General features: G+C 35.6%; 2 protein-coding genes across 2 annotated transcripts; one reads left to right on the forward strand and one right to left on the reverse strand.

Moving 5' to 3' along the window:
- Nucleotides 1-394: 394 nt before the first annotated feature.
- LOC107723692 (NADH dehydrogenase [ubiquinone] 1 alpha subcomplex subunit 10, mitochondrial-like) lies at nt 395-5,128 on the reverse strand. The gene is made up of 9 exons (XM_016532402.1): nt 4,971-5,128; nt 4,380-4,548; nt 4,048-4,263; nt 3,842-3,928; nt 3,368-3,495; nt 2,447-2,554; nt 2,285-2,370; nt 1,347-1,455; nt 395-626 (listed from the first exon to the last, which is right to left on the reverse strand). The coding sequence occupies exons 1-9, from the start codon at nt 5,043-5,045 to the stop codon at nt 558-560; spliced, it is 1,047 nt and encodes a 348-aa protein (XP_016387888.1). The 5' UTR covers nt 5,046-5,128; the 3' UTR covers nt 395-557.
- A 3,790-nt stretch (nt 5,129-8,918) lies between these two features.
- Nucleotides 8,919-13,022, forward strand: LOC107723686 (fas apoptotic inhibitory molecule 1-like). Its single transcript, XM_016532396.1, has 5 exons — nt 8,919-9,040; nt 9,670-9,800; nt 10,226-10,454; nt 11,852-11,901; nt 12,593-13,022. The coding sequence occupies exons 2-5, from the start codon at nt 9,684-9,686 to the stop codon at nt 12,737-12,739; spliced, it is 543 nt and encodes a 180-aa protein (XP_016387882.1). The 5' UTR covers nt 8,919-9,040; nt 9,670-9,683; the 3' UTR covers nt 12,740-13,022.
- The last annotated feature ends 96 nt before the right edge of the window (nt 13,023-13,118 follow it).

Consider the following 13,118-nt stretch of genomic DNA (forward strand, 5'->3'; position numbering starts at 1 on the left):
TCATCGTCTCACCGCAATGAAACAAAATATTGGTGGGCAGATGTTTTTGTTTGTCCTTACAGAATTCTTCCTTAGTTAGATGTCACATTTGTTGCACCATTTTCACTTTTCCAATATAAATTTATTAACAATAATAATTTTTAGTGATTTATTACAAGACCTGTAAGATGTATTAGTCTGTATTAGCATCTACTTGGAATAGTCAGTCATGGCTGAATTAAGGGCCTCTGACTACTGCCACATGACCTGTCATTGCCAAAGGAAGTTGATCAAAAATGTCTCCAAATATGTGTCCAGGGGCCTCATGGGACCATGACCTTAGAACCACAGTTTAAGTTAACCTCAACAAGATCCCACCCAAGAACAACACTGACTCGAAATGAAAGGAAACAAGTTTTTTAACATATACAATAAATGTTTTAATAGCAATGTACAATGATATATTCAGCTGCATAAGAGCAGAATATATCTTTTCCCACAAGACATGGACAAATGGTTGAAATACCACAAGGAATCGGTCTTTCAGATGTCCTTCCCTCCAGCGACAACAGCGTTTCTCACTTCAGCCAGATGCCTTTGTCCCCGACGTCTTCATTATAACCTTCAGCGTACTTCTTTCCTGGGAGCTAAGGAGAGATTTTCATGTCACATGTTTGATTCTTTAAAGCCCCGGTGTTCAATGGCAACATTTTACAGTGACCTTTAAAGAAATACATTGAAAATAAAATAAAGTAAAAGACTAGACACGTAATCTATATTCATGAGCTCCACTTCCACATGTTCTCTCGGCTGAGGTAAAGCTCCATATGTTCTAGTGCAAGGACTGACAAGGTGGTGATCAGATGAGCAGATGAAAAATCTGACGGCTGAACACGACAAGGAGCTCATCACTCCCCAAGATCAATATAACAGTGCCAGGAATCATTAATGGCCATACAAAGTGTTTCTGTCACCCACTCTAGAAGTCTATCTGTCTCCTGATTTTGTAATGCCACCGATATCACTGAATGTCCTCAGGTGACACTCCTGCTTTGCTAAAATACTCAATCATTATGCAGGCACTTGTTGGGACACTGGGCTCCTGGACACCCAATAACTTGTACACAAATGTATCTGGCAAAAATATAATTTAAGGTGGATCTATCAACACGAAGACACCCAAAGCATCACTGCTCCATTCTCTCTAATAAATGGAGTTAATATCACCTGTCATTCTAAATAAGAATAGCTAATAGAGTTCAGACATAGTTGCACATGGACAAAATTAGATTTTAAACACGTGCAACCCATTACATGTAGTCTATGATCAGTCTTTTACATTTAGTGGCACAGTGGAGGGCACATACCGATTTGAAAGCATAGTAGGCAGCATCAAACTCGTGAGCACCGACTGTGACTTCTGGAAGATACCTGGGGATGCAGGTCATGTTGGCTACTCTTTGCTTGTCCTCCATGCTAGTGAATGGGGAAAAATGGGAGAAAAGGCACATTTGCTTTCATTTTCTTTGAACCACTAAATAGCACAAAAACAGAACCTTTCTTTCTCTGCTTTTCACTATATACATGCAAATGTTTCTGATTCTTGAAGTGTCAGCAATGCAAAGTTTATTCTGCACTAAACTGAACTAATATATATATTTTTGTTTTTCAGTATTGTTCAAAGTAATTAAATTTACATATTTTTCCATTATTGAAAAACTGTTAAATTATTGTTTTTACTGTTGTTGCTAAAGGCACAATAATTAAGAAAACAAACAGCTGGCTCACTTTTCCATTTACTGACATGACATGCTTAGATCAGATGGTTGGTATCATTTATTAGGTTGGTAATCATAATTAAATCACAATTAAAAATGTGAAATTAATCATATAATAAAATATATATGTGACCCTGGACCACAAAACCAGTCATAAGGGTAAATTTTATGAAATTGAAAGAGATTTGAAAGAGATTTGTCCTGAATAAATAAGTTTCTGTTGATGTATGGTTTGTTATGATAGAACAATATTTGGCCGAGATACAACTATTTGAAAATCTGGAATCTAAAGGTGCAAAAAGATAAAAATATTGAGAAAATTGCCTTTACAGTTGTTCAAATGAAGTTCTTAGCAATGCATATTACTATCAGTTAAATAACTAAAGCAAGTATGATATCAACAAAGATTTATTCAATGTGTTTGATGTTGCCAACCAGAACTAAATGACATAATAATTCCAGCCAGCACAAGGAACAGTCTACAGAAGAAAATAAAATGGTGAAATGTAAATAAATCAAGCACTCACAACATTCGCATATGGTGGAAAGTGACGTCATCTTGCTCCAGCCAAGGACCCTTCTCAAACTTGAGGTACTCGATATCCTCCACAACCTGAAAAGGAAAAATAGAGTCAGAGCAATGACATTTGCCTGCCTCAATGTCCTCCATATACAGGTTCGATCCTTACCCTCTCAATGTCCTGGGCTTGGGTTGCGTTATAGGCAAGAACCTCTGCCTCTTCACTGAAAATCAGACATAAGTTTTTAAAACTAAAACTGAAAACTTGTTTGATATACTCACATCACCAGATTAAAGCACCTGCTTTTAACTTACTTTTTGTCAAATGAAAAGAAAACAATAATTCATAATCCTCTAAGAAAAATGTTTAATGATACTATAAAACAAACATTACAATACTGATATATATATATATACATAGGGTGACCACACGTGCCATTTTCCCAGGACGCGTCCTGGCCAGGATTTCTATATTGCCTAAAATATCTAGGTTTTGGCTTTGTTTGCGTGTGCAGACCGATCGGTTTATGACATCAAAGTACCATACAGACGGTTATGCTTTCGAAACGCTCTCGAGGTACATTGATGTCAAACACTGATCGGTCTGAGCCGCACTGCTTTTAAGTCGAACACACCTAATATGTACGCGTAATTAATTCCCTCATGTGCTGTTGGTCATTCAGTCACCATTTTATAATCATCCCTTCCTGCATTCATCAAAATCTTTACTCAGAAAAAAATTTACTCAGAGCCCTTACTAGTCAGAAAGCTGAGATAGTTTTAGCATGAAAGCTGAAATAGAAAAACCGCTTCATAACTTGCTTGACTATATTTTGTATAAAAAATAAAATATTTTTATTTTTATTTTGACAAAAAAATTACTAAAATATAAAAAACAAATGTCAAAATATAAAAATATTTTGTCATTTGTTTCCCCAATTATACATATACAAAACTCCCAGGTGGCAAAAAAAAAAAATCAAGGTGGTTTAAAATTTATTAATAATAAAATATTATTTTTGTACATTAAAATCAAAAGATTAATTATTTCAACCATCAGATAGTCTAATCAGTGTGTTCGCCACCTCACGCAAACCTTTCCTGATGCCTTGAGATTTTTCTGGACCTCTTCAGCAGGTACGTCCACATAGATGACCAGATGAGGGGGCAGAAACTCACAGATACTGACGCCCTTAACCTCATTATAGTGATCCACACCTGCAGAATAGCAACATATATCATACATCCTTTTCATTTCAATAAACAAAAAACAGCTCTGATATACTATCTGCTGTAATATGACCACCAGCATTTTTTCACTATTTACATTATTTCATATTAGGGCTGTGCGATTTGGGGGAAAATATCAAATTGCGATTTTTTTTGACAGATATTGCGATTTGATTTGCGATTTTAAATTTGCAAAGTCAAGCTTCAGCTCAATATTGTCAATAATGTGCAGCACAGTATGGGTATCATTACCCTGCTGAAAAAAACTATAGAAACCATCACAGAAATTCTTATAGTTTCCATTAAACTATGAATTTCGGACATAATCACTCACACTGCTTTCGGATGAAGCCTTCTTTGAACATGGCCTCCAAAAATACAATGTCACTAAATGGAGAACGTTCCAGAATAACTCCCTGTCCTGAGAAAGGGAAACAGAGAAAATATGCTTGTGCTGTAAGGTTTTCATTTTCAATCACAACATCAAACTGTGTGTTATTCAAGTGAACAGCTATGGAGTATCAAACAGGTTTGTTTTACCTGTAGAGAGCAGGTGTTCAACAGCATCAGAGTACTGCAGCAGCCTCATGAGGTACATCCAACACTGCAGGCGGTAAGAGTTACCATCACTGGCTTTGGGCTCCAAGTAAAACTTCTCCAGACTGCAGTTTCCATTAAAAGCCTTATCTAGAGGAACTTTCTCCTTTGTCATTTTGTCCACATAGTGTGTGTCTGGCTCTGGCATGTACAGCATTCCTGATGAGAGACACATTTAATCATTTTATTTTACATACACATACGAACACACACACAGGCACTTAACATATATAAAAAAACATTTTTAAAACAAATGGAGCCAGATATTGTCTTACCCAGTTTATCGGCCAATTTTTGTGCAAGCGCTCCCTTTCCACATGCCAAGTTGCCATCAATGGAAATGATCTTGCTGTTTTCCTTGAAGCGGGAGGTTGTCCTCTCCCCCAGAGCATAAGCCCACCATCCATACCGCAGGTTTCTGACAGCACTTGTGTGGATTTGAGCCTAAAGGGTATAACACATCATGTTATTTTTTCCTGCAAATAGGGTAGTTTGACAGCGTATACATAGTCATGATCAGCTGCAATATCTCTATACATATGTCAAGCCATTAGTAATTGCTGACACGGTTTTTCAATACAAACAACAAAACAGTTTGTTTTGACAGAACTAGTGTGAGCTGCATACGGAGTTTTCATTGTTATATAGGCCTACTGGTAATCTCTGAACCTACGTGAACGCAAGTATATATAAACGTAACATTGATTAAGCAAACATATGAACAGATGCATCAGTGTGACAGTAAGACGTGTTTTTCACAGCTTTAACTTAGTTTTGCTGTTGTCCTTCAGTCTGGACTTCATGAGGCCCGACAGAACAGATCAACTTTTCGTCTGGGGTGTAGAGAGGCTGTTTATCAATCTTACCGTCGCCACAGGCGATACTGCTTTACAAGCTGCTGCACCCGAGGGCACAACCAGCCGAAATAATCGCAACGCCATCGCGAAACTTCACAAACTCCAGTGAGTTTGACGATCCTCAATGTCGCCGAAGGATCTCTGCGTCGCGTCGCGGGTGTTTTGCGTCATATGTGCGTCATGTGGTTTCTTCATATGACAAAAGCCCTGGCCAAAATGAAAATTATAAAGCACTGAAGTCGTTTAATTTGATAAATACATATTCAATTCATATACAATTCTTATAGACGTATTGGAGTTGGTCATTGCATTCATGTTATTTTGTTTTGTGTGTGTTGTCGTATGATTGTATTAACGTTTCAAAAAGAGTAGACTTAAGCTACTGAACAGGTTTCTTCTCCTTGAAGCTTTTTATGTTGTTGGGGAAAAAAACCCGCCTGATGCACGACCGAGACTGGGCAACCTTCGGAAATCGGTCACTTGTCCAAGTAAAAAGTTAGCTACTTGTCCGGAAAGGAAAAAAGGATTGCGCCCTAGAGTTTCTTGATAGATCTTCATATTAAATATAAAGAGGAACCATTTATTAGTAATAGTGGTTTTTTTTTTGTCTTCATTCTTTGTCTCTTTTATTAAGGTGTCATAAAAAAAACAAATGCAAATGCACAAGACGAAGATTAAAACACCAGTGGCTTTTCGGAGTGAAGAAGAAGGTCAAATAAAAGGTCATTTCGTGAAGACACATAGGGAGAAAGAGCATTTTGGAACGGCAGATGGGGAGATCAAGCTTATTTCTTTGATAAACACTGTTGCCTTTATTAAAGCATGAAATTCACTTTAGATAAAACTGACTAGACACTCCTCCTTCATCTTCCAATTTTAAATCGTTATCTGTTGCATGCCTTTTTGAGCATATGAAAGAGTCAACTTTAAATGGCTGTGACTCATAAATGCTTTGAAATATAGGTCTTATTTTGGTTTCATGTGAACTGTTTCTGTAATAATCTTATATAACTACCAAAAGTGGTGCAAGGAATGAGGTCATGGGCTCCCAAGGCTCACTGATGCCCATGGTGACCCCTGTCCATAGGTGGGTTAAATGTTCTCCATCTTCCTCTTTTCAAACTAATTGTAAATTGTAAAAAATAATAATAATAATAATAATAATAATAATTAATAATAATAACAAATGACTAAAATAAATAAATGACTAAAATAAATAAATAAATATTATTTATATATAAATAAATATATTGTATTATTATTTATAAATAAATAAATATTGTTATTTTGCAAGCCCAGCTCTAGCTCTGAGATGCAAGGTGGGCCAAGTGATGCAAGGTGTGGACTATGCTTTACTGTTTGAATATATAAATTTATGACCATTTAAATTTTTTTTATAATATTTTTTTTTTATAATAACAGTTTTCCTCATAACTGATTTTGTAGCAATTGTCTTTTTTGTTGTTGTTTTCTTTGTAATTTTATAACAAAAGGGACAAATAACTACTGATAATGTTTTCTTTAATCAATCATTTTTCTTTAATGCTTGAAAATACATTTTCATATTATGAAATATTCAATAAAATGTATATTATTAACATTATAAATGTATGGCTTAAAATGGATTCATTTATAATATTAAATGAAAAATGGATTAAAAGATGTTGTTGTTGTTTTTGAATTAATTAATTAATGAATGAATGAAAGATATTCAAATAATCAAAAACATTTTTCTCCCTAAACCTTTAACATGACTCAAGATCCTACTGACAGCCCTATGGCTGCACTGTTGTTCGGCGCTTCTGCTCTAAAAAAAACTGATTGCAACTTGTGCCATGATTGTGCTTATTAAGGCAACTATGCTGTGATAAGAGATGTGCTATACCTATCAAACATTATTTATTTGTATTTTTGTAATTTTGTCAAAGAGTTTCTTAGTATTAACACATCTTTGTATTGTATTTTTATTTCATTAAGTTAAAATTTTTCATTAATTTTGTTCTGCAAATGAAAAACATGAAACTGCATTCTAAATTACAAGTAGGCCTATAAAATACATAAAACATAAAGCTTAAAAATTGTTCCTCATGATACATGTGGCGCTTCTGCTCTAAAAAAAACTGATTGCAACTTGTGCCATGATTGTGCTTATTAAGGCAACTATGCTGTGATAAGAGATGTGCTATACCTATCAAACATTATTTATTTGTATTTTTGTAATTTTGTCAAAGAGTTTCTTAGTATTAACACGTGCAGCCCTAGTATTAACACATCTTTGTATTGTATTTTTATATCATTAAGTTAAAAATTTTCATTCATTTTGTTCTGCAAATGAAAAACATGAAACTGCATTCTAAATTCCAAGTAGGCCTATAAAATACATAAAACAAAGCTTAAAAATTGTTCCTCATGATACATGTGATGTGTAGGAATATTCATGCGTTTAAAAAAAAAAAGTCAATGTTATTTCTACACCACGTTTACCATTTCTAAAGCTATTATTATATTATATTATATTATAAATTCTGCGTGACTTCTACGTGCTTTAATGGGCGCGCGCGCTGAACCGGAGCGGAGGAAGTCACCATGGAAACGGGGCGGCAGCTCAACTGTCAGCAGCAACTCCCGTCTCTCACTGTTTTTTTCACTAATTTCAGGTAAGTTTAGTCTCTAAAATTACACAAATACTACATACAAGCGTTCCTGACACTTTCTTTCATGTAAAGGACACGCTTCCATTGAATATTTACTTTATAGAAATGGTTTAGTGTCTTCGGGAAAAGTCCGTTAGCATCTCAACCGTAAGGCATACTATAAGGTTAACTATAGACTTAAGCTCTTGTTTCTGAAAGTTTGGGCTTTTAATGTCATCTTATGTGTAGATGAGCGTTTTTTATATAAAGGTTTTGCTGGCAATTTGTCACTGGTGAATGGAAGTAAGCTAATTAAATTAACCTATAACTGTTACAGTTAATCGGATACCGGATACGTCACATGGAGCGTGAAAATGGGCTGAAACTTACGTTAATTAAAAGAGGTTTTGATCTTTCATGGTAAACATATTGATACCACTTGTTCTGTGATTTCAGAAGCGAAAAAAACAACAACAACTCAACGACACAGGAGAAGTTCCTGATTTTAAAATTTCTGAAGGAAGCTGCTGACAGAGATCTAGAAAACACAGGTGATCTGAGAAAGCTTATTAAATAACTTTATATGCATATTTCACAACATATTTCGCCTATATCACCATGCATCTGTAATTTTCTTTAGCAAAATTATATATGTGTGTGTGTGTGTGTTTGCTTGTTAGTTATTTTAAAAGGGCTTTGATGTCCAAACATAAGTAACACTGTAAGAGCATTACTAAATAAGTAAACCTAAAAATGTACATTCTGTTATTAAATCCTTTTTTGTATATTTTGTAATGTCACAGAAAATTATTTCTGGAGTTGTTTCTGAGCCCATACAGCAATATCCATTACAGCATGCCTGTTTTCAATGCAGCGAGGGCTCAAAGATAGGCAGCCAGTAGATTTTCAGCCTTGTCTCTTTAAGAGTGCACACAGCGATTTCGCCAGATTCTCAGAATCCATTGATGATATTATGTACTGTAGATGATGAGATATTCAAAGTCTTTGCAACTGTATGTTGAGAAACATGTTCCACAATTTATAGATGCAGTTTTTCACAGATTGGTGAGCCATGCCCACCTTTTAGTTCTGAGAGACTCTGCATGTACGTGTATGGATGTGTAAGCGTGTACAGTATATGCACTGAAAAGTTCAGTAATGTGTAGCATTCATTCAATGGGCAACATCCCGTCGTTCATCCTAACAGCTCTGTTTTTGCTGACAGCAGATGTCAGTAGAGTCTAATGTGGCGTTTAAACCTACATAAACGCGGGTAGAAGAAGAATAAGCTGTTGCCATAGTAACTGTTGTTAGCTGGAGCAGCTTTGTTGTTGGCTAAATTTGGAGCTAGTTGTGTTGGCGTCAGTTGTGTTACTATTTTCTGCCTTGAGGAAAAGCTAATCAAATATACACAAAAGCGTTTTATTTCTGCTCTGATTTGGATCGGTAACTACATGTATTTATTATTGTCTTTAATGCTCTGACTCTTGTGTTTTGAATGACCGACAGCTTACTCAGGTTCACAGATTTAATGGCTCTGACACATCGCCAACCACCTACTTTGTCAAGATTTCTTAAAGTATTCTTACCATAGAAAATCGTGTTACCAATCATTTTCAGGGCACGATTTCTTTCCATTCTCTACGCAAGGCGTTTGACAATGCTATCAGTGTTTTACGTTACTCTTTATTATTATAGGTAATGTTTAGCATTTAAGTTATTGGTTATGAAACAAGACAGACAGACGTTCAACCTTTTTATGTCGCTCAAAATCCAGTGATATTGTTTTGTAAATTTAACAGATCATCATTCAAAAGATTCACAGCAGTAAATTACGTTGTCAAATAATTAATCACTAAGCACAAATGTCTACATCTATTCATAATGTCGTTTCTTCTATATATATTTATTATACATACTTTCTCTTATATGTTCCTGTTTGTACACTGTAACGTTACTCATCTTCTCTGCTCTGCCTCTTCTCATAAAACATTTTTGCCTATTCTCATGTTTACTATTATTACTAGCCAATATGAGCAATTCAGTCATATCTATCTGTATTGTTTTTTTGTTAGGCACTGGAGGACAGATGATGTCAGGAGATCTTGTAGCTGTGTGGGACGTGGCTTTGAGTGATGGTGTGCACAGGATTGAATTTGAACATGGCACAACCACAGGAAAACGGGTCATTTACATCGATGGAAAGGTAAGAATTTCTAGTACAAAAAGCTGACACTCAGGAAAATACTTGTTGAAGTTCAGTATATATACTTAGAATTTATTAAAGAAAATATATGTAGAAAATCTATGTAGGGTTGCTAATTATAGATAATATAGAGATTTAGACCAAAACAATGATGAAAATAAATGAAAAGGTTGCAGTTAGTTTGTTGCCATTTGTTGAATTTACTGAAGAAAATCTATGTAGAAAATCAGTAGCCAGGCAGGGCCAACGGTCAGTTATGCAGTTTTCAATCTGTATTCCAGAGAGCTGTGTAATTATGGATTTTTTTTTCCATTAGTTGATGATGTTGATTTTAGTGTTTTAGAAATATGTGACATGAGTATTTTCATTATAATGATGGGAAAATAAGTGCCGATGCCTCACAGGCTTGTTCATAACTGTCCCAGGAAGTCATAAGGAGAGATTGGATGTTCAAACTGGTTGGAAAGGAGACTTTTCATGTGGGTGGTACAAATACAAAGGCCACTATTAACATAGATGCAGTGAGCGGCTTTGCATATGAATACACTCTCGAGATTAACGGACAGAGCCTGAAGAAGTACATGGAGAATCGCTCCAAAGTTACCAGCACATGGCTCCTCAACCTTGATGGCATCGACTGCAGAGTGGTTCTGGGTAAGGAATACCTGGTCACAGGTTCCTCAAATAAATATGTGATGATTTCAGTGGTCAGTGATGAAGTTTTCCCTCTCATTCCCCCAACAAGTACAGTACAGTATATACAGTACAGCTGCTCTCTGAAATGCTGAAAGCCTTGCCTCACTTAACCTCTGTGCCCTGCCGCACAGCAGCAGTGATTAACTCTAGGTTAAATGAAGGTTAAAAAAAGATTACAAATCCCTTTAAGTAATTAGTGCTTGACAATAGGAGGAGCTTCTCTAGTAATAAAACACAAATGTTTTCGAACAGTTTTGTTAACCTCATGGGGGCGCTAGTGTACGGTGGCCGAGAAGTGCAAAACAAATCACAATTCTGAAAACAAAATAACAAATTACAAACGCAAATGCAAGTCTAAAAAACAAAATAACAATTCAGAAAACACAACAACAATTCAGAAAACATTATAACAAGTCAGAAAACACAATGACAAATTTGAAAACAAAAACAGGTTGAGCCCTACCTGTGCACGTGCCTGCCGCTCTCCAACGTGTGATTGGGCTAGTCAACCCTTTAAAAGCAGCTGTACGAAATTAACTCCAGTGGTGCAGATGGTTAAATGCGTGTCGTCGGCTTTTTTGACGCGATCGACCCGGGTACGATCCCGCCTTTTGCCAAACTTTTTTTTCTCCCTTTTCAAATCTCGTATCACATCGTAAAGGCATTTGTACTAGTGAGCAGATATCAAGCTTTACTGAACATTAGCACTTTTATCAGCTCATGCCAATAGAGCATATGACTTAGTTAGATAACACTTTTAAGTTTAACTATCAAAGAGAAACTTCCAAGGACTTTCCTGACCTTTGATTTATCTGTTTATATGGCTTATATATCAGGGGTGTAGCAATGAGTGGTGGGCAAGGACAGATTTTTTTAAAGACTTGCCACTAAGTTATGAATCACAGGTCCTGCTGAACCTGTCAGTATAAAGTCTGAATAAAATATCAAACCACTTTAATTTTCAATCGGAGTGATAGCGAACACAGAATGAGACAACAGGCTGATATAGAGAACTCCCCATTTTTCAGATGAATAATTCAGTATTGTGCATTTAATTCCTCCCAGTTGCATGTTTTTTCATGCATTTATTTCATGACTACTAATGTGACTGAAAAGACAAGTCAAGTGCCAACAAGAAAAGCTCAGCACAAGACAAAAGAATGTGTAATCACAATGGCAGACACACATTGGATAATGCTGAGATCCTAGATTTACAGTAAGTCACAGATCAGAGCAGTGAAGGTGAGTCAGTGAGACTTGTATGGTAAAGTAGGATTTATATTTATGTTTTTATCTTTATCACTCATCCTGCAACCTGCTAATTGATCACTTATAAACTCTTCTGTCCTCAACAGAGAAAGATACCATGGATATATGGTGCAATGGACAGAAAATGGAAACGGCTGTAAGTCCAGCAGTTACTTTATCCATTTACATTCATTTGCTAAACTTATTTATTTATTTATTGAACTAACAATGAACAATATTTGTTAAGCATTTATTAATCTATGTTAATGTTGATTTTTTTTTTTTTTTTAACTTTTTAACAGTTCAAGCTGTATAAATTAACATTAGGTAATGAATTATGAGTGAATTTAAGTTAACAATAAACATTATATTTATTAACTTTAAAAATGTATTTAAAAAGTGTATAACTTAATATGAGCCTAAAATGATAAATGCTATAAAAATTATCATTCATTGTTAGTTCATGATACCCAAAGCATTATTTTCTTATGTACATGTATGAAATAATAACTACCCCCCCCCCGCCCCGAGTGTGACTACAGTAAACAACAGCTGATCAGACTTTAAAAAAAAAAATCTAACCAGACTGAAATTATATGTTTGTGCATTTTACCTGTAATAAAATAAGCAAAATAAAACTTTAAATCTACCATCTGATGCTAGTTAGATTAAGTGACCCAACAAAATCAACAGGGCAAAGATAAAAACAAAAATACTGACATGTGACGCTGTCAAAGTAGATGTGGTCACAGCCCTACCGAACATACCTGTTCCACAACATATGTGACTACCATAACTACCATTCATTCAGGAGTAAAACATTCATTTCCCCTGTCTTTCTCCCTCAGGGTGAGTTTGTTGATGACGGCACAGAGACACACTTCACTCTGGGTGACCATGACTGCTGCATCAAGGCTGTAAGCAGCGGCAAGAGACGAGATGGCATCATTCACATGCTGCTGGTGGATGGCATGGAAATCTCAGAGTCCGAGTGATCTGTGTGAATGAGTGTGTGGGTGTGTTTCCATCCTCATGAAAAGTGTGTACTGTATATATGGAAGTTGGGACAGCATGTGCTCATTTGTGACCACAGATCAGCTTGTGCTGGTTCAGTAATGGATTATTTTGAGGCAAGAGAGACAAATGTGTCTTACAAACACATAGTTTAGTTATATTGCTATATACCTCACACATAGCAACAGTGGATAATTGTTTTAACCCTACAAATGGTTAATTTCTTAAAGGGGTGGTTGACTGTTTTTTTTTCTAGGCATGATTGTGTTTATGGGTGGTTGACTGTTTTTTTTTCTAGGCATGATTGTGTTTATGGGTGGTTGACTGTTTTTTTTTCTTGCCTTGTTTATGTTTATGGGG

Source organism: Sinocyclocheilus rhinocerous, unplaced genomic scaffold (assembly GCF_001515625.1).
Source record: "Sinocyclocheilus rhinocerous isolate Xijiao unplaced genomic scaffold, SAMN03320098_v1.1 scaffold755, whole genome shotgun sequence".
Taxonomy (NCBI): Eukaryota; Metazoa; Chordata; class Actinopteri; order Cypriniformes; family Cyprinidae; genus Sinocyclocheilus; species Sinocyclocheilus rhinocerous.

What these genes read in the sequence shown, in the direction of transcription:
- LOC107723686 (XM_016532396.1), top strand. Translation starts at nt 9,684, where the DNA reads ATGATGTCAGGAGATCTTGTAGCTGTGTGGGACGTGGCTTTGAGTGAT. An exon ending in TCATTTACATCGATGGAAAG is followed by an intron (nt 9,801 to 10,225) that starts GTAAGAATTTCT and finishes TAACTGTCCCAG; the next exon opens with GAAGTCATAAGGAGAGATTG. An exon ending in GACAGAAAATGGAAACGGCT is followed by an intron (nt 11,902 to 12,592) that starts GTAAGTCCAGCA and finishes TTTCTCCCTCAG; the next exon opens with GGTGAGTTTGTTGATGACGG.
- LOC107723692 (XM_016532402.1), bottom strand. Translation starts at nt 5,045, where the DNA reads ATGGCGTTGCGATTATTTCGGCTGGTTGTGCCCTCGGGTGCAGCAGCT. An exon ending in AAAATTGGCCGATAAACTGG is followed by an intron (nt 4,264 to 4,379) that starts GTAAGACAATAT and finishes GTCTCTCATCAG; the next exon opens with GAATGCTGTACATGCCAGAG. An exon ending in CCTACTATGCTTTCAAATCG is followed by an intron (nt 627 to 1,346) that starts GTATGTGCCCTC and finishes ATCTCTCCTTAG; the next exon opens with CTCCCAGGAAAGAAGTACGC.